The following is a 22257-nucleotide window of genomic DNA, read 5'->3' as shown; positions in this document are numbered from 1 at the left end:
TTTTTTTTTTTTTTGCTTTTGAAGATAGAGGTCTTTCAAAAAGCATTTAGAATAAATCAAGCTCTAATACATTGCACTGAGTTCTCAAATCTATACAATTATTTATAAACAGAATAGTGTTTCATTTCCTCACATATGTTCTTTTAGATTTTGAAAAAGAAATGAAAATCAAATGATTTTAAAGTAGTGCAAAGCCAGTGTGCTTCCATTATGCTAAGGCAAACATCTAGGTAATGTAGTATTTCTCTTGTTAATGAAATTCATTTTCTCAGGACTCTCCTTCATCGTTTTTTTTTTTTTTTAAGATTTTATTTATTTATTCATGAGAGTCACACACACAGAGGAAGGGAGGGAGAGAGAAAGAGAGAGAGAGAGAGAAAGAAAGGCAGAGACACAGGCAGAGGGAGAAGCAGGCTCCATGCAGGGAGCCTGATGTGGGACTCGATCCCGGGGCCCCAGGATCACACCCTAGGGTGAAAGGCAGGCACTAAACTGCTGAGCCATCCAAGGATCCCTCCTTCATCTTTTTTGAATTGAGATTTTTCACATAACGCTAACAATCAGATACGCCTTTCCTTGTTATCTCAGTTTCCAGAGAACAAAGAAAGGTGAATCTAAAACTGACTACCCTACATAACACCCATCAGAAAAGCGGTGGAGCTCTTAGCATAAATATGGAACGTTGGAGCTCTCATGCTGGCCTCTGGGAATAGAAAATGGTGTAGCCACTTTAGGGGCCTCTTCTATCACAGTTTAAACCTACTTTGTGACCCAGCCACTCCACCCCTAGAAATTGACTCAAGGAAAATGAAGCTTGTGATTACACAAAGACTTACACATGAATGTTTATCAAAACCCTATTCATAATAGCCAAACTATAAACAATCCAGATACTCAAAGGTGAATGGGGCAACAAATTGTGGCACATTCATATGGTAGAATTATACTAGGCAATAAAGAGGAGAGAGGTGTTGGTATACACAATAACTTAGTTCAATCTCGAAAACACTATGCTGATCAGAAGAAGCCAAACAGAAAAAGAGCCCAAGGAAACTTTTAGGGTGATGGACATGCCTATGCCCTTTTTTTAATGGTTGGTCTAATTTTTTCACTTAATACATGTCTTATGGCAGAGATTCATACACAGTAGACTAGCGTTTATCCCCATTTGGCAAATCATTACTGAAAATAAATCAGAGTTGGAACTGATGGATTATTTTCATGGAATTTATATCTAAAAGCCTATTCTCAATTACCTGTGTTTCTACTTTCAAAAATATTGCTGTACCAAGAGTCAGTTAGCTGGTGAATAAAACATTCTTTGGCATGGGAATGAACCCTGAAGGTTTCACACTTCACGGGAGACACTCATTCCTGCATGGTCTTCTCTGTCTTGTGCATAATTTTCCTTTAGTGTCTCTTTCGTGGCATAAGATTAATTGGGAATGGAAATTTAAGGGCAGACTGGAAAAAGAGTCAAAGGGAAATACCACCAAGCTTTATGTTTGTAACTACAGAATAACATTCTTACAGAGATATCTCTTAATTCCTTCAAAAAATGATTGCATTTACCATGATTGAAGAATCCAACAGTGATCCCAACAGATGTAAATGGATAAAGAAATGCCTGTATCTTGATTGTGATGGCAGTTACCAGAATGTATCTACATTTGTTCAAACTCATTGAACTGGACTCTTAAAATTAAATCCATGTATTGTATGTAAATTACACTTGAGTGAAGTTGGAAAAACACACTGGAGAAGAAGGGATAACCCTCTTCAGTTGTGACAAAGTCACATCAGCTATGTTTTATGAACTAGCATCATTATTCAGAAACATTTTAACCTAGGAGGACAGCATGACTTCTGTTCTTTTTAGTGGAATGAAATTATAAGGTGCTTGCTTGTTTCTCTTTTATTTTCCGTATAAACGGTACAGAAGCCAGTTAATAAGTGGATTGGGTTCTATGAGGAAAATTTAATCTGGTGTGCCAGCGTTTTGAACGAGACAGTGAGGAGACTGAGACTGCAACTGTCTCCATGTTCACTACTTCCTGGAACTTCTCATGCATTTTCACAGCAATCATAATTATTGGCAAGAAATGCCATCATATGCCAAATTCTGAGAAAACAAAGAAGGTTTTGTTCCTTACTTTCTTCAGTGCTAATAATTGAAATCCTGCACAGACAACAGAAGAGGGAGTCATGGACTATGTTAGAAATAATGAGCTCTGACTGGAAGTAAATGTGGTAATAAACAGCCCTTGTGAGAGATCTGCCTAGCATTCACGCAGTGAGGGGGGTCATTAATTGTCTCACATGCTCACAGTCAGAACTCATTACTGGTTATGTAAACCATGTTTAGTTGCACATATGCTATAAATATATGCATTTAAAAATCCAGTCGACCTCAAACCTATCAGTGATAGCTGCTGAGTAAGGGACTTCAATGAAGCTTTTGATCTTGCTGATTCCCTTTCCTGCCACAAGTCCCCTACTTGCCCTCCTCCACTTTGTACCTTCCTGTCCGGGCTGTAAGTAAATCCCTTCTGGTACATGAAGCCACCTTTGGTCTTTATGATATCTCTTTTCTAAATCCATGTGACACATGAAATTGGCACTATTCTCTTGACAAATAATTATATATTTTGACAACTCCTAGGTTAAATTTCTTTGGGACTACAAAGCAATATAATATTTTGTGTTTTTATTAATATAATTTAAATCATCTCTGGGAGCAGGAATCATGCTAAATATTTTAAGATTTTTCTTGTAATGCATAGGACAGGATCTTATGTAACTAGATGCTCAAGGTATTTTTTTATTTTTTTTTTCCTTTTTTGAGAGGTGAGGGAAGGACAAAGGGAGAAGGAGAGAGAGAATCTTAAGCAGGTTCCATGTCTGGTGTGGAGCCCCATGCAGGACTGATATCATGACCCTGAGATCATAACCTGAGCCAAAATCAAGAGTCACTTAACTGACTTAACTGACACTTAACTGAGCCACCCAGGAGCCCTCACTCACTTTATTACTTATTTTTTAGAGAAGGAGTGGGGGGAGGGGATTGCAGAGGAGCAGAGGGAGAGGAGGAGTCTTAAGCAGGCTTCACACCCAGTGCAGAGCCTGACTCAGGGTTCAGTCTCCAGATCCTGAGATCATGACCTGAGCTGAAATCAAGAGTGGGATACTTACCCGACTTAGCCACCGAGGTACCCTTAAGCAGGCTCCCTGCTCAGTGGGGCTCAATCCCAGGACCCCAGGATCATCACCTGATTTGAAGGTAGATACTTAACTAAACTACTCAGGCACCTCCCTTAATACATATTTAAAGAATATTTTTATCTCCTCTTGTCAGCAAGAACGTAGCCAAGTAACTTGGTTAGTACAAGACTTTGATGTTTCCTCTTCCAAATTTCATTTGATGTTAAAATGTTAATTTACTTATTGTTCAAAGCCAAAATCCTTCCAAAATGTTTCATTTTTAAAAACTCTAAACATTAAAAAGCTGTCTTCCATTAAAAATTATGTTATTGTGAAAGACGTAATATAATGTTCATTTATGTGATTTTTGTAAGACTAATGCCTGATTTTTTAATATACTTTATTCCATCTCTTAAATTTTTTAAAATTGACTTACAGATATCAATGAATGCTTGGAGGACAACAGTGTTTGCCAAGGAGGAGACTGCATTAACACTGAAGGGTCATATGATTGTACTTGTCCAGATGGATTCCAGCTAAATGACAATAAAGCATGTCAAGGTACTTCTCTGCTTTTTAGGTCCTAATTTACGTGGTTGCTCAGTTCTATAATGCTTCCTGACAGTAGTCTGTGTCTTCATCCATCTATATGTAAATGAACTGCACCAATTTGTAGTTTTAAAATCTCTTTCTTGGGTCTGTGTCAAGTGTGGGAAGTTCTCACTGCACTGCACCATGTCAACTGAAACTCATGCATTGTGGAACTGTCCTGGCTTTGCAAGCTTCTGTGGTAACTGAGATCACCTGTGCTGTGCTGTTCCTCCCATGGGCCAATCTTGGTGCTAGATTATAAACTATCTTCTGGCTTTTTGATGTCCTTTGTGGGTATATTTCATTTTGTTTCATAGCTGGTATTTATCCATCCTTTCCTTGATCCCTGTTTTTTTAATCCAACATCTAGCTTTTCCTTTTCCGAAAAAAAAAGAACCTCTTTAATAATTTGGTCAAAATTATACAGGTATAGAGGACAGGATTTTATTATTGCTTCAAAGTATTATCACATTACATCTCCCAAGCAAACATAAAGAGGATACAAGGTACTAATAAGAACACAGCACCAATCATAAGAGCTTTAACTGAATAACCTAGTATGTGCTAATTGCTAATTGCTCTCCACAAACCTCATAGATTTGTGGAGAGTTTAAGAGACAGCTTTTCTTATATCCATTTTGTGCATGAGTAACTGAGACTCAGAAAGTTAATTAGTATGCTCCTCCCTAGTAAGTAGAGCTGAGATTTGAACCCAAGATCTTTTCCTGCTATTCTTTCCTATGTTGTCCTACCAATTATTACTACATTTATAGCCACAAGAAAGAAGACTGTGAGATTTAGTGTTTTTCCCCATGTGGCACACTGAGTTGTTGGTGACGCTGGAACTGAAAAATCAGATTGTCTAGATCTTTCATCTCAACATTTTTAGTTCTACCTGGCTGCCCTCCAACTTTTCCTTTTTATAGGTGCATATAGGTCTTCATAGGTGCATGCTGGTTTTTTCCACTGAAGACTATCACTTATATTTACCTTTATCCTTATTTCTGCCACTTGGATAAATTTTTTTTCTAATTGTTCTCCCCTTCCATTACGAACACTGAAGTGTATCACAAAGTACATATAAGTAAGGATTGTTGGAGTTCTTTTTTTTTTTTTTATCCACTGCTACTGAACATGAATAACTTTTTAATTCTGGGTTGTCATCATTTGCGTCTTCTCTCACATATCCCAGATGTATAGTATGTGAAAGGGAGGATGGTGTGTACTCTCTAAGACATAGCACTGGAATAATACTATACCCACTGTCCGTACTGTTATCTCTATGTCACTGTGATACAAAAGACATGGGTCTTTGTCTCAAGATCTTTTAAAATTAATTAACTTATCCCGAGATTTAACTGTACTGTGATGTACTTCATTTGTTGTCCTATATTCATTTGCCATCGTGATGCAGTAAGGTGAATTTAAATTTTTCAGTATTTCCAATGCAGAAAGTAAATGCACTTGGATTTAATGCAATAGAGAAGAAATACTCAAATTATAAAAGTACTGTGTGAATATTTCCACTTTGGAACTTTTACATCTTAAAATTAATCTTGATTTATATAAAAATGCCAAGAGTTGCCCGAGTGTCCTGTTTTTATTACAGACATTTCAGTTTAAAAGCAATACTTTCTTTTCTCATTCCTCTCCTCCCAGTTTTTGACCAAATAGAGGCAAACTAAGTCTTCTATAAATGGACAGTGATTTCATATTGCAGATTTCATAAACTTCCAGAGTTAAATCATAAGGAAGTAATTTAGTCATCTGATTAATTAATTATACTACTGCGTTCTCTCAGGATGTTAAATTTGTGATTTGATATCAACTCAAATATGTCACTGCTCCAAACATATTTTATTGACTTTAAATACTTATTAAATTGACTTCATGCTCTGTCACATTGGTGATTCCTGTTTTCCAGAATAAATTGTCTTCTTGAAAAATGAAACAAATGAATAATATTCCTGAAAAAGGTTTTAGTACTGTTTAAAGAGCATCCTCTAGGAATCTGCTCCATCACCCACCTTCTCTGATTAGAGGCTGTTTATAATGGCATGTACACTCATCTAGTTTTAAATCCTCCCCTTTGTGTCACTGGAGGCAGCCTGGTGATCTCTCTGCCTGAAGTTACTAGCCTACTTCTGTCTAATCTCATAGCCAGTTCACATTCTGTACATAGGCATAGACTATTTTAATGCTAAAAATGTGATTGATGCCGTTGCTAATAACCATGGGACATATTTGAATGACAGTGTGTGATAGATGTAAGCTTTAAAGTTTACCTAATAATCTGAAGATAGTTCCTTTTTCAGTAAGGGATTTTCAACTGAAAGTATAGGAGTCTCTTTCCTCAGCAAAATTAAGGCTGATATATAGACAGCATGGAAATTCCATGTTAATAGTCTCTTTAGGAATGTGACAGCGTACATTTGAGATTTAGAACACACTTCAGTTTTGCGTTTTGACTTACACATGCCAAATTGTGAATTTCTGTGGAATCTCGGACCCATGAAAGAAACCCAACTTAAATATAGTCTGGCTTTCAGCTGAGTTACTAGCAGCATAGTTTAGAAATGCCTCAGTAAGTACAACCCAAATTGAATGCATATGTTTCTCTAGTTCCAGATATTCATGTTGTTCTTTCTTAGCGGTTTCCTGGAAAAAAGTCTGGGAATTCGTCTTCAGTTCCTGTCATCAAACTTTTTAGACAATTATTTGTTAATCAGTGGCTTCTCTTGAAGCAAGAACTTCATGCACATTATTCCCTATGCAAAATTGCAAGCTGGCAGCTTTTAAAGGGCCACAGTGAGGCATAGGATGAAATGAGTTCTTTGATAACCTATTGGGCTCCACAAGGTGGATATGGACTTTGGACTTACCCCCCACACCATTGGAACTTTATTGAACCTTGTAGTCCAGATGGAGATAACTCAGGGCAGCAGGCTGGAAAGAAAAAATGAAACTAAAAGCCAGGAGAAGGTCAGAGTTGAAAAAAGATGACCAGTCCAAGAATTGAAGGATTTCAGAGTGAAGTCACATTGAGAAGTAGTTAAGTAGAAAATGATTCATTGCTCTTCCCTGAAATACTCTTAAATTAGCGACAATAGCAAGAGTGGGGGGATTGTTAAGAAATAGGAGTAATTCCGGCTTGGTTTCTTACCTTGATTCAGCAGTAGATAGGCCAACTTAGTCCAAATTATATGGCAGATAGAATGGTAATGAGTTAAGGATTGATACAGACAGATGAATAAATCAATGATATTCCCAGAATTTCTATCACATCATGAGGTGAACAGGTCAAAAAGAGCACCAGGAGATCCTGGGTGCAGAGAAAGGGATGACTTTATGGAAGAGAACTGCAGGTTGATGGCTAAGCATGTTTTAGAGGTCTCTGGGAAGGACTCATAATCCATACATTTTTCCCTGTGCCCACTCAGCATAGCAACTATTCATGTTGGCTCCTGCCTCCACTGTTGTACCATGAGCTTCATAATGGCAAGGGCCCCGGCCTGTTCAGCCTTCTCATAGGAAGCATTTAGTAAATGTTTTTTAACCGAATTAAAGATAGACTTCTAAGATGTACCAAGGTCCTGTTTACTAAGATGTAAAGGAAACTTCAGGAAGGTAGGAAAATGGCCTTCGTAGGGCTCCTACCTGCATGGTGCTAGGAACCTGTGATAGTTTTCATGGCCCCAGCTAACTAAGAGTGCCTTGAACAGTCATGGTTTAATTGGGAGAGAATGAGCATATAACAGGTTTTGTGATGGGCAGACATCCCTAATGCACCATTAATGTGCTGCACTAGGAGTTGGGGACTCCATTCAAATATGTTACCCTCTTCAAGGAGCAATCAGTGTAATAAGGAACACAGCTGAGTAGAACATTGATTAAAACACAATGCAGATAGGTGGTTGCATTTGTCAGTATCGGTGTGAGTAGGTGACCATTCTCCAGGATCCCTTATGTTGTCAGTGTGGGCACTTGTAACCACAATAATTAGGACTGGTTTGATAGAACATTTCACTTCAGGCATTCAAAGTGTTTAGGAGTGGGGAGTGTAATCACTCTTCATTGAAAACAAGTCAGCACGAGATTTGTCCTAAGATGGTCAGCACGAATTTCCAGTGTTACTTGTTCATGAGTGAATAGTCATAGCTACTACTCTCTGACCCTTAGTTGGGTGATAGGCGCTGCATTAAGCCCTTGACCCTCATTCATTAACTTCATCATCACAAAGCTGTGCAAATAATAGACGTCTCTGGTCTGCAAGAGATGTGTTTGGAAGCTATTTTATTTACATATTCAGCAGATATTTGTGAAGTGCCACTTGAGGGACCAAACACTATTGGTAAGACCTGTCCAGTTGGGCCCTTAAGAAGTTCACATCATAGGGGTGGATCAACATGAAAGTGAGGTGCTGGGGGGCTACAAGAATTGTGTGCATGGCAGTGGGAGAGAAGAAGATAGCACACTCACAGATGAAGACTATTTCTCAGAGGAGTTGTTAGCGTGTTCTTCAAGCTTCCAGTGTGTCTTTAAAAATATATATATATATATATATTCAGGTCGAACCTATGAAAATGAAAATACTTTTTTGGTAGACTGAAAATGGTTGAACATTGGCTAATTCATATGATTCAACTGAAATAGTTTCTCTCTTTAAACAGTCCAAGTTGTGGTCTAGTATATGTACAAAGAGTACAGTTGTGCCACAAAATATGTGTCCAACCATTTTGTAATAGATTTGCTTGCTGTATGTCTGCTATCATATAAAACCAAAGGAAAAAAAAATTCACATACTTGGAACTCTTTTCAATTCCAGATATTAATGAATGTGAACGGCCCGGACGCTGTGGTCCTCACGGAGAGTGTCTAAACACAGATGGTTCTTTTCACTGTGTCTGTGAACAGGGTTTCTCCATTTCTGCAGATGGCCATACATGTGAAGGTAAGATAAACCGTCGGGAGTCCTGTAATTAATGTCACGATAAAGCAGAGAGGAGATTGCTTTCTGTTTAAGCAGGCAAAGCCTGGAAGACACTCCGAGATACTCATGATTTAAAGCCTCAAAGCGTGTATGTATCAAGGCGACTCCTGCCAGCAATCACAGCTCAGGAATTGCTGGGATTTACAAATAGGATAACCTCAGGTTATGTGGATGAAAATACTCACAGGTGATTCCACTGCTGGTACTGAATTAATTACTGGAAACCTGCAGGACATGATGATTTCAGGTACACATGGGAGGCCCGGAGGAAACCTGTAGCTCCCTCCCTGATGTAACTCAAGGCTCTGCCAGTTGTGATGAGGGGTCATACAGATCATCGTCATCACTGTTAACGTGTCTCGTGTGATTCTTCTTTGTGCTGTCAGCAGAGATCTTCCAGTTATTTCTCTAACATCCTTAGCTGTAGGTTAGTCTGTTTTCTTGCCCATTGGTATTTATTATCTCTTTAAAAGTTGTTCGTTGTGTTGTAAGGCATTAAGAGAACAACGTTGGCTTTCTCTGTGCAACCCGTGTGTATTTTGCAGGGATACAGCACTGTTTATATTCATAAGATTTATGTTCTTAATGATGTATTGTAGTTTGATAAATTGAGGAATAATCCATCCGAACCTACCTACCTACTTACTTATTTATTTAAAAGATTTTACTTATTTATTAATGAGAGACAGAGAGAGAGAGAGAGAGAGAGGCAGAGACACAGGCAGAGGGAGAAGCAGGCTCCATGCAGGGAGCCCGACGCGGGACTTGATCCCGCGTCGTTTCCAAGATCAGGCCCTGGGCTGAAGACAGCACTAAACTGCTGAGCCACCCGGGCTGCCCAAATAAATCAGCCGAACCTTTTAAAAAGTAACTGATGGGAATATCCCATCATCATAATTTCAGTCCATCTCTTTGTTCATCTAGCTAAGTTTCAGAGAAGTAAATTGTAGAGTTTTTGTCTCGGGCCTGTGATAGTACCCGAATGCTTTGGTTTAAAAAATAGCGCAGCAGGAAGTGCCTCCTCTCCTTGCTCGTACCACAGTGGAATCAAGCCGAGAAACAGCGACCAGGTTCATCTGAAACTAATTATTCTATTGGGAAGAATAAACTGATCTTATAAAAAGCAGGAGATTGTTGAAATTGCTCTCCTGCTGAGTAGACAAAACATTGATGCCAGATTTGGCTTCAAGTCAAAGAGAGATAGTGCGGGGTGCGGTTTGAGCAAGCAGATTTTGAGGGGTTTGGAAGCCATCAAAAGTTGGGAAACAGGGAAAAACATCATTAAAGGTGGCCACGAGAGGTTTGCAAGGACTCCGTGGTACAGTGATTTGAGTGTTACCTTAATTTTATATTTAGACCTTGGGCCTAGAGTTCTTACAAAAGACCCTGCATGAATACACGTGTTCTGCAGAGACCATGGCACTCCCTGGCAGAGGGTCATGGTGCTAGCCTCTGGGAGTCACAGATGACACCGGTGTGCAGAATGCACATTTCCTAGCATTCCAAAAAGATGCGGACTTGGTTCTTCATTTGGGTCTGAAACCTGGATCATAAGGGCTTCTTTCACTGAAAAATGATCCACATGATAACCGCTGATGGTTGTGCCATGCAAAAACTATGTTCAGGAAAAAAAACATAGGTTTTTTTCACATGTTCACTTGCCAAAGTTATTGTTCCAGAAGAATATACCAATATGAATACATTCACATCCATTTTGTCTTTTGTACTCAACGACTCTCTTTTAATTCTGTCTTTTTAAACACTGATTTCTGCAACTCTGGAGTTATATAATCACTCTAATTTACTTGCAGTTCTAATTTTCTTAGGCATTTACTTGGCAAAGACCTGAATTTTAAAATGTGTTTTTAGAAAACTTCTAGTACTTTGTAAATGACTATACTTGCGTATACTTTCTTTGACGCTTGGTCCATGTTTTTTTATTCTAGAAACTGGACAATTTTATAAGTAATAAAATAGGTAATTTAGAATACTGTGCTGATATATGGCAGTACAACTAGAAATCTCCCTAATTATTAGGCATGTTATTTCTCTTTCTAGAATAAGCTTTGCAAAGCTTTCATTTTTTTATGGGCTTACTCCACTACATTAAACTGGTCCAAATTTTCTTTTGTTGGACTTAGCCTGAAACTTGTGGCAGTAGCAGAATGTCCTGATTCTACCCCTGGCTGTGGTGTAGGCTGAAGCCAGCCCATGTGATCCGGGTTTAGCTGTGGAACTGATGTGCATAGTACTTGAGTTAACACTGAGAAGCTGGCTCTCTTACTTCATCTCCATCCACCAACTTATTTCTGAACTTCTGGGTTAAGTAGCCAGAGACTTGTGGACACAGGGCTGGCATAGCTTGCTCTAAGCTGGGCTAATCAAATCCCACCCGGCTGAGGGAAGGGGAGCGTCCTTACTTGATTTCCCATGGCATAGTTGCTATCTGGTCCCAGTTACTGTACCACAGTGAAGAGCTATACTCCGTAAACATAAACTATCTCAAGTCTCAGGTAGCATGGCGGGTTGTACAGAAATAGGAACAGCATCACTGGATCCTTCCTTTCCACTCTGTGTGCGGTGTTTGGGGAGCATGTACCTGATAGAGAAGGAGGAACACCTTGATTCTCCTGCATGACATGAAGAACAGCAGTGTTCTTTGAAATTCCACTGGAGTGGAGTGGGAAGTATGTAGTGAGTGATCTGTTCATTCATTTATTCACTTACAGAGTGGCTATCATGTGCCAGGCACTGTTACTGTTCTGAGGGCAAAACACACAGTTCATGTCCACTTGGAGCCTACCTTCCAGGAGGGGAATCTGGGATAAATGGGTAAACAGTAGATACAAAAAATTATGTGCTTGTCTTTAAACAATATAAGATAGCCAGGATATAAGTAAATACAGGTTGTTGGGGTGCCTGGGAGGCACAGTCAGTTAAGTGTCCAACTCTTGATTTCTGCTTAGGTCATGATCTCAGGGTTGTGAGATTAAGCCCCACATGTTGGACTCTGTGCTGGATGTGCAGCCTACTTAAGACTCTTTGTCTCTCTCTCCCTCCCACTTCCCCCCAGAATAAATTAATAAGTACAGGTTGCAACATGCTCTATATATTATGCAGTTCGTTTTCCTCCCATCCCACACATGGGGGTCAGAAAAGTGCAGGGTAGGGACGCCTGAGTGGCTCAGCGGTTGAATGTCTGCCTTCAGCGCAGGGCGTGATCCCAATTTCTGGGATTGAGTCCTGCATCGGGCTCCCCGCATGGAGACTGCTTCTCCCTCTGCCTAAGTCTCTGTCATTCTCTCTCTCTCTGTCTCTCATGAATAAATAAATAAATCTTTAAGAAAAAAAAAAAAAAAGGAAGTGCAGGGTACCTGGACTCTTCTGTGGACTTTCTGCTCCATTTCTGTTTCTTCTTAGAAGTGTGGTTCATCTCCTCCTGCCATCACCTTTTGCATCCTCTAGCCAGAATGTTTATCTTGTGTAGAAAAGAAAAGGAAACTTTACTACAAAAGAAACTTTTTTACCTCTTTCACTAAGTCACTTTTTTTATATCCCAGTCTTTCTTATTCATGTGTCTTAAAAAATTACAATTCTTTTGGTTTTTTAGGTTTTTTTTTTCATTTTGTTGTTGTAGAGCTTTAACTCATAAAAAATATGTATCATCCCATTTATAAGCTGACCTAGGGTTTGGTTTCATCATTGACAACAGAATGTGTGAGAGTGGGAAAATGGGGGAAACTTGTGACAGATTCCTGTCACCTGTCTCCTGACCCCTGTGAAGAGGTGTCCCTGACCTCTTACTTTGCATCATGCCATTCATGGGTCTCTCTGCATATTGCTCTTGGCCAGGAGCTATGGTGCTCTCCCAGTTGGGCATCCAGGTTGGATGAGAATTTATACAACAAGTGGAGCTGGGGACATCAGACATGTCTAGACCCCTTGTGCTTTCCAGCCCTGTTTATACCTTAGAATGGCCACACTGAGCTAGTAGGGACCTTGGAGGAGCCCAGCAACACAGCAACAATGGCTTACAGAACCTGGTTAGTCATGGCTTACTAGGCCTCCATACCATGACCAGAATCACTCCCTGAAGCCTTGTCTTTTAGAAAGCATCTTTATTCATTCATTTGACAAATATTAAGTGTATGCTATGGGCCAGCCACTGTTCTAAACACTAGGGCTGTATCAGTGAACGACAACAAAAATTCCTGCTTTCTTGTAAAATACATGATAGGCTAGACAGAGACATAAACCCTGTGGGAAAAACGAGTAGAGGAGAATAAGGGAGATCTGAGGGTTGGAGCAGAGAATGGAAAGCTGGTACCATACTAACTTGCATGGTCTGAGTTGGCCATTCTGTCTCTGTATTGAGAGAAATAGTAGGAATTTTATGTCTGGGTAACAAATGAAGCCATATTAGGTGCCCTTTTTCACACTGATCATCCACTGGCTGAGGGACAATAGCTTGTCAATAAATAGACAAGAGGGCATGAGATGGTCTGCTGAGGGCCGTTAACCTCTTGCCAACATGAATTCTGTTTAGACAGTGGAGTAAATATCAGAGTACATCACCTAGAGCAAACCTACATGTAAACTATGGACCTGGGTTGACAATGATGTACGAGTGTATGTTCATCAGTCCTAACAAATGTTCAGGGATGTTCATAGTGATGGAGCCTGGGGAAGAGGACAGGGGGTTGGGAAGACAGGGAAATAGGGGAACTTGCCATGAAATTTTACTGTGAATCTAAAACAGCTCTTAATAATAACCTCTGTTTTTGAAAGCCAGGCATTTCTAGAATTACCTGTTTTTCATCAGGAAGAAAAAATCAAAACCTTTCATTTTCATTCTGTATTATCCTATATTTTCCTCCCCTGAATGTTATTTCTTACTTTTCAAAATAATACCTCAAACGGACTGTGTGACCAGAAGTTTCTGCTCCCACTTTCAGAACCATTCTAATACTGATTCAGAATTTGACAACTGAAAAGATTGGAAGAGGACTCTTTTTTTTTTTTTTTTAAAGATTTTATTTATTTGACAGAGAGCACAAGCAGGCGAAGAAGCAGGCTCTCCTCCTCGGAGCAGGGAGCCAATGCAGAGCTCGATCCCAGGACCCTAGGATCATGACTTGAGCCAAAGGCAGACGCTTAATAAGCCACACCCAAGTGCTCCGAAAGAAGACTTCTTACAACATGTAGCCTGAACTTTGAATCCCAGAGTATTCAAAGAATTCAGTGCTGTTGTTAAGTAGCTCTAGAGATTCTAATCCTGGAACTTTTTAGGGTATCTTCTACAAACTGCTTCTTGCTAACGCATTCATTTGAAAGGGAGAATGTAATCAAAGGCCAAGTGGTCAGGATGGCTAGCTTCTTAAACTTTTCTGAGAACTTGATATCAGAAAGACTAAAAGGGGTGCCTGGCTGGCTCAGTCAGAAAAGCATGGGACTCTTGATTTCAGTGTTGTGAATTCAAGCCTCATGTTGGATGTAGAGATTACTTTAAAAAATAAAATAAAATAAAAATAAAAAAGAAAGAAAACTTGAAAGAAGTTAGGTTCATACTCTGAGGCTAATGTTGTGTTCTTTGGAACCAGAAAATATGGTAAAGGCAACTTTTGCCAAATCAAATTAATCAGGAGCAAGCATGATTTTGTTTTCAAACTTTTAGGTACATTTTCTATGAAGAGTATAGAAAGAGAGTATAAAACTATTGTTGACAGTGTGCCAAGGCAATTGGTGGCTTTGTGGCATGGAGATAGAACTTTTTATCTGTCACCAAGGAGAAAATATTTTTTAAAATGATTTAGCCAAATAGGACATTGAGGTGCCCTAACACATAGTAATGTATTACATCTGGCTCCTTGGCTCAAAGATTTTTAAGGTGTTTGTTTGTTTGCTTGTTTGTTTAGTTTTTATGGCTTTTTGTTTGTTTTACGTTTTGGAGTTTGTTTTAGTAGCTTTAGGGTCAGAAATAAAAAAAATCTAAGAGAATACAACCTTAGTGTTTCTCTTCTAAAGAATGGGAATTTGGATTAACAATAAGATCCTTTTTCTCCCACATGTAAGACGGAAAAGGATCATACAACATTCCAGGTAAAGAAGGGAAATGGCTTCCTGTTGTAAAGGCTACTGTTCTTCATGCTCACTCCTCCTGCGAATCTACTTCTGCAGAAGTGAGTGAAAATGGATGTTTAAATCATTAGGGAGAGAGCTGAGGAAATTTTGCTGGAATAAGCTGCTTTTGGATCTGGAATACATATTTTCCATGCATTGCTTGATTGTCTTCCGTATATCAACATTTTTATAAAGAAATTCATAATAGTAGCAAAGAAATTCAAGAGCTCTTCCTAAGCCTTTTATCACTGCTGACCTTTTAAAACCCCAGAGCTATGGAAAATCATCTGTTCGTAGACAGAGAAGTAAACACTTTCCTTGCAGCCAAAAGATAGATATGGGACTGCCAGAAAGTGAAGTCTGTAGGTAGTGAGCTGCTCCTCACACCTTCTTCTGCCACCCAGTGCACGTCCAGGGCGCCAGGCTTCCTGCATCTATTTTGGTGAGTCTTTTGATGTCATCTGCCACCAGAGTACCTAACAGGTCATGAAGGTCATCGTAAATAGTATCTTTGTATTTTAGGGTTAAATTATAATGTTTAATGTATCGATTCCAGAATTGGTTATTTGTTAGTCATCTAGCTGATGGAATGTTACATGGTTGTCTTGAGTGGGCAACCTGAGTGGGCTGGAGATTCTTCCTATAGGTGATTTCAGGACTTTATTATAATAATAGCGATGATAATAATAGCAAGCATTTGTTGAATTCTTCTTGTGAGCCATTCACTGTGTGAAGTGCATTGTACTGATTTTTTCATTTAATCTTCATGACAACTCTATGGGTAGGGTGAGTATTAGTTGGAATGCTTTTGGCTGCAATGAACAGCTTAAAACAAGGAAATTTATTATACTGAGAAGCTTAGAAGATGGTCACCTCTTCTCTAGTATAAAGCTTTATTCAAGTGTCTCTTTCTCAGGGAACCCTTTCTGGCCACCCTTTCTCACATTCGCCCCCTAACATTTCCTTTTTGCCCCCTTGCTTTGTTTAACCACCTTATTCTACTTCTTTCTCGTTGCTTATCGTCAGATCCCACTCCTAGATGATAAGGCTGATAAGACATTGCTATCAATCTTGTTCTGATAGCAATGGCTTTGAGAATAATTAGGGCACAATAAATGGTGAGTGAATGAAAAGGTGAAGAGCGGATGTGTACATCCTGGAATATCATGAAACATCCAATAAGATTATTCCAAAATGAGTACATTGTGTATTTTTGGGAAGCCTTTCCTGTTTTTTGAAAAAATTCTCTAAAGCACACCCTGCATAATTATTGGGTATAGAAGTGGTTAAGAAGTTAGGCTGTGTGGATTCCAAGTGTGTGGGCTTGAACTCTTACTCTACTTCCAAGCTGTGTGAACTGGAGAAAGTTGCATAAGGCTTCCGTGCCTCAGTTCCCCATGTGCATAATGAAGTCATGGAGTCATTGTAAGAATTAAACATGTTGATGCGTGTTGGCAAGTATCAGCTTAGAATGGAAACTGCCCCCATAGAACATGGTCCATGAATGTGAATTATGTTGAGTATGCTAGCACTTTTTAACTTGATACCCTGATTATTTTGCCATATTTGTTTTCTTAATACATAGACATCTGAAAGGAGGGAGCATGTGACACCTAGTAATTTGTATTGGATCAGTACTTACAAAATAGACAACATATAGTCAGATTACATAAGTATTTGTGAATTAAATTGTTGGTTTGAAGTCCAGGTCTGGATATAAATGAAGTACTGCATTATAGTCTATCTACTTTTAAACCCCAATCTTATTTAATATAAATTATAATTTATAAATCATATAAAATATAGGATAGGATACCTATTTAAACATAATTTGCTCTAATTCCTCACTCTTTGTTTTCCCTAAGAGTTCCAGATGACTGACTTTCCCTTTTCACCCCCTAAGTTTAAAATGTTTCATGAATCAATTGCCAATAAACTGATGGCTAATTCTGATACTTATTTGCATTTAAACATTGGAGATGTTATTTCTAGAGATACACTGTCTATTTTCTGTGGCTTCATAACTGATCTTTCTTGGCCTCCTATTTGAATATAGAAAGAGAAAAATTAGAATAGTGAAAAAAATGGGAATTTTTTTTGGCTGATCTTATGTTGCTTTTGGGGCCTAAGTGTCAAAAAGATGAATCTGGGGTTTGATATGCTTGGCTTGTGCTTAGAGTTTTCTCCCGGTCCTCGTTGGCAGCACCTCTTAGTGTAAGAAAGACTATATGAAAAGAGAAAATGTACAATGTGACTCTAAAGTTAGAAGAAGATGTTTATTTCTTGGAAAATCTTGGTTGTAGAAATATACACTATTAAATTAATGCAAAGATAATCCAGTGGTTAGAAATAAATATATTCAGAGAAAATAGTGCATTTTAGAAATTTTAGAGAGTGTAAAAAAACACAAAATCTATTTCACACATTAGCTTTTGCAAGTAATTGTGTTAGAAATATGCAACTTAAGTTCAGGCTATTTTCCTTAAGTATTTAAAGAAATTTTTCGGAATGGCATAGAATTTATTCACTGTGGAGAATTTATTCAAATACTTCACTTCACAATGGACTGTGGTAGTCCATTATATAATAGTAAATTAGGATTATTCTTATCTTCAGGAATAGAGGAGGTTTCCTTTAAAAAAAAAGCTTTCTTCCCTTTTCTTTCCTCCACGTTTTTAGAGATGTTTCTTTTCTATAGCAATTTAAATCCTTCTTATTCACTTTTCCAGTTTTTATATAATATTCTGTTGGTCTGTAATGGGAAAAAATGGTTTTTTAAATTCTGAAATAGACTGCAATCCTCTTTTTCTCAAAAGAAGCATAAATAACTTGTGTCTATAGGTTTTGCTTCTGTCAAAAGAAAAAATGTTTTATGTCTCACTGAAAATATACTGCTTTTCAACTTGATTCAGATTTTTTCCTGTAAGTGTCACAGATACTTAGTTTTAGATTTTAACTGATAATACTGGGATTTTTTTTTTTTTTTATTGTAATTGAACAAACATCTGGCACATGCAGTGGCTTTCCCACACAGCACCTTGCCTCTACCCTGTGTCCTGGTTCACTGAATGGGAGGATAGGTGCCCAGGGCAAACTGCAGGCTTTTGAACCTGTTTTGTGACATGTGCCCTCTCCAGCTACAGAAGTTGAGCCTTGCAAGCTCCCTCCATGAGGAACACTGAGACACGGTGCATTTTGCCCCATCTTCTTGGTCTTAGTGCATCAATTTGTTAATGCAATTTGAAATATAAACAGTTAAATTCTCTTCTTGGATTTTTTTTAAAGCAGTTAATCTAAAATGACTTCATTCATGAGGATTTCCATTCTTGACCTCATTTTAGATGATAAATCATCTTCTGTCCGTTTGCCCTATTGCATTGTCTTTGAAAACCTAATGTGAATGAGAGTTAAGGACATAATTTAAATACTTGAAAAATTCTTAGGACTCTTTTGGGTGCTCAAACAGAATTAGAAAACTTAAAACTTACTAATTTTATATTTTACCCTCATGTAAAAAGAATGTTTTACTAGCTGTATTTATCTGTAAACGTATGCATGCAAGGGCAATGTGGAGTGAGGAAAGAAACGGGAACTGGGAGCCACGCTTAACAGTTCAGATGGACTCTGGGAAGGGAGCAGAACTGACAGGGGCTCTGATCCAGATCTAATGTCTCATCATGAATACTTAACAATCAAATATGACCTCCCCTTCGAGCATTAGATGTGTCTTCCATTTTCTATTATATGTGTAAATGCTCATAATTCCTAAGTTAGATAGACTAGAATTCTAGTCTGCTCTGAATACATAGAAATGCTGTTATAATCTTAAGTAAATGATTTAAAAATTCACCCCATAATAATCTCCTTCTATGAGACAAATAACCTTCTATGAGACAAAAAAATAGTAGCATATTTGGAACAGAGAATCAGGTAACTCCCCTGACTTGCAGTAGGTCACATAAAAGTGTAGTTACATTTTTTAAAAAAGATTTTATTTATTTATTTATTCATGAGAGACACACAGAGAGAGGCAGAGACACAGGCAGAGGGAGAAGCAGGCTCCATGCAGGGAGCCCGATGTGGGACTTGATCCCCCCATCTCCAGGATCCGCCCCTGGGCCAAAGGTGGCGCCAAACCGCTGAGCCACTGGGACTACACTGTAGTTATTTTTTTTTTAATTTTTTAATTTATTTATGATAGTCACACACACACACACACACACACAGAGGCAGAGACATAGGCAGAGGGAGAAGCAGGCTCCAGGCACCGGGAGCCCGATGTGGGATTCGATCCTGGGTCTCCAGGATCGCGCCCTGGGCCAAAGGCAGGCGCCAAACCGCTGCGCCACCCAGGGATCCCATGTAGTTATATTTTTAAGGAGGATTATTATGTCACATGTGCTCTCTTATTTCCACCTGTATTCCTATGTAAAAACAAAAAAACAAAAAAACAAAAATAGCTTGATTTTATTTTGTACTTGGAGGAAATTAAATTTCACAGTTTTTGATTGGCTTATTATGGACAGATAGGAAATGGTGATCAGGATTACTATTCAGAGTCCCTTAATATTTTAGTTTGATATATACATCTTACCAATAGGAAAAAGAGAGGGAAACAAAATGAACTTTTGAAATGGTTAAAGTGGTCTTTAACCAGGAAATACAGTAGTGTGGATTGGCTTTTCTTTTTAGGTGAACTTTCTAATTGCTTAAAATGCATAAAAAGGAATACATGAATCATAAGAGTACAGCTTGATGGACTTTTACAGAGTGAGCGAATTTGGTAATGAGCCTCTGAGCCCTCCCTTAAGCTTCTTCCTAATTTTTAACCCACTCTCCTCCCTATTACCCACACAGAGCAGTAATCACTACTTTGTCTTCATTTCTGTGGCTTTGTTTTACCTGTTTTTGAATATTTTTTTGGTGGTGTATAGGAAGTATTCATTTGTGTCTGACTTATTTCATCCAACATTTAGATTTGCAAGCTTCATCTATGTTCTTTATAGCAGTATTTCATCTTCATTACTGTATGGTATTTCATTGTATAAATATACTATAATTATGTATCCATTCTACTGGTGATGGGCATTTGGGTTACTTCCAGTTTGGGACTATTGAGAATATAGCTTTTACGAATATTCTTGAGCATGGTTTTAGTGGACATAATCACTAATTTCTTGTTGGATATTACTTGGAAGTATAATCTCCAGGTCCTAAAATATATGAATGTCTCAGTTTCATAGAGATAGCCAATTTTCAGAATCTGATGAACTACTTTTGATGTTTTAATTCCACATCTTTGTCAACCATTGATGTTGTCATTTCTTTTAATGGTTAGCCTTGCTGGGGTGCCTGGGTGGCTCAATTGGTTAAGTGTCTGCCTTCCATTCTGGTCATGACGATCCCAGGACCCTGGGATCGAGCCCTGCATCTGGCTCCCTGCTCAGCGAGGAGCCTGCTTCTCCTTCTCCCTCTGCCTGCTACTCCCTCTGCTTATGCACATCCTCTCTCTATCAAATAAAATCTTTTAAAAAAGATTTTTTAAATCTTTTTTCATTCCATCCACAGGTTGGTTTATCCTTGCACCAGTGGCATATTATCTTAACCATAGTGGCTTTATAATGAACGTTAATATATGTGCTCTAAATTCTAAATTGTGCAGTTCTTAAGGTTGTCAGGGTTATTCATGGCCCTTTGCATTTCTATATAAATTTTATAATCAGCTTATTAATTTATACTGGAAAAAAAATCTCCCAGGATTTTGATTGGAATTGCATTGAATCAACAGATCAATCAATGTAATATCTTACAATATTGAGTCTTCCAATACACAAATACACATCCTTCTATTTAGGTTTCTTTCATGTGTTTTGGTGTTTTGTTGTAGTTTTTTGTGTAGTCTTGAACAGAATTTTTAGGATTATTCGGAGGTTTTCAGTGTTTTTATATTGTTGTAGAGGGTAAAGTGTATTCTCCCCTTGTAACAATTTGATTTTTGTGCATTGACCTTGTACCTATGAACTTGCTAAATTTATTTCTCTTAGTTTATCTGCAGATGCTTTTGAATCTGCAGTTATGTTGTCTACAAATAATGTAGTACTAGGTTTCTTTGTTTTCTTTCAATAATTATTATACTTTTTTTTATTACATTATCTAGGACCACCACTTCAATAGAAATGGTGGTAGCTAGCTTACTTGCCCCATTGCTGATCTCAGCAGGAAAAGCATTAAATATTTCTTTACCAAAATGATAAAATAAAATATATAATAAAATATAAATAAATAAAATATATAATATATAAATATATATTTTAAAAATAAAATTCTTATTTTGATCCAAAGGAAAAAAATTAACAAGATAAAATTAAAACTACAGAAATACCTCAATTATCCAGAGCAATATATATATATTAAATTAAAACTACAGAAATACCTCAATTATCCAGAGCAATATATATATATATATATATATATCTCCAGAGCAAAAGAAAATATGTGTGTGTGTGTATATATATATATATATATACACAGTTGATTGCATGTTGTAAATGTGTATGTGGGTTTTTATTCTTTCTTTTAGCTGTAATTACAAAAACAATAAATATAAATAATACTAAAAAAAAATTTCTTTACCTTTGATGTTTGCCATAGGATGCACTCTATCAGATAAGGGGGAATTCCCCTCTATGGATTGATGACAGTCTTTATTATGAATGGTCTTGAATTATTACAGAGGCTTTTCCTGCATCTATTGAAATCATTGTATTATTTTCTTTTTTTTTTAATTGTATTTTCTCCTTTATTCTGTTACTGTAGTGAATTACAGTGACTGTTTTTTTTTCCCATTTACTTATTTTAAACAAGATAAAAGTTTGTTTCTCTCTGTTTGAGCATAAGTAATCCAGGGCCAAGAATTTAGGTTTATAGTGCTGAACCCCAGGTGACACCTATCTTGTGCTATCTTTGACATGTGGTTCTAAATCATGGTCGGAGGTGGTAGCTCCACTGTCTACCATCACATACACATTCAAGGCATATTGATTTCTTTTTAGTGAAAAATAACCTTTGCATTCTTAAAATAAACCTAACAGTCATGATATAGTATCCTTCTTACACAGTATATCCCTGGAGTCAGATGACTAACATTTTGTTGAGAGTATGTGCATCTGTGTTTATTAGAGAGATTAACCTTTAATCCTCCTTTCTTTTAATGTTTTGTGAAGTTGTAGACTCAAAGTTGCTCTGGTTTCATAAACTGAATTTGAAAGTATTTTTTTCGAAAATTTTTTTTCGAAAAGTATATGTAAGATTGGTGTTAGTCTTTCTCAAATTCCTTGAAGAATTCACAAGTAGAA

At 37.7% G+C, this 22257-nt stretch overlaps 1 protein-coding gene across 15 annotated transcripts in view; it reads left to right on the top strand.

The window, feature by feature from the left end:
• The window catches only part of LTBP1 (latent transforming growth factor beta binding protein 1), a 392301-nt gene that overhangs the window by 308293 nt on the left and 61751 nt on the right, over nucleotides 1-22257 (top strand). For all 15 annotated transcript variants that reach the window (XM_072770568.1, XM_072770565.1, XM_072770566.1 and 12 more), the window contains 2 exons: nucleotides 3640-3762; nucleotides 8618-8743. In XM_072770568.1, the coding sequence (XP_072626669.1) occupies nucleotides 3640-3762; nucleotides 8618-8743 (249 nt within the window). The remainder of the gene's footprint in view (nucleotides 1-3639; nucleotides 3763-8617; nucleotides 8744-22257) is intronic.

This window comes from Canis lupus, chromosome 12, assembly GCF_048164855.1.
Source record: "Canis lupus baileyi chromosome 12, mCanLup2.hap1, whole genome shotgun sequence".
Taxonomy (NCBI): Eukaryota; Metazoa; Chordata; class Mammalia; order Carnivora; family Canidae; genus Canis; species Canis lupus.
Note: the sequence above shows the minus strand (reverse complement) of the source record. Positions and strands in the feature narration are given on the sequence as shown.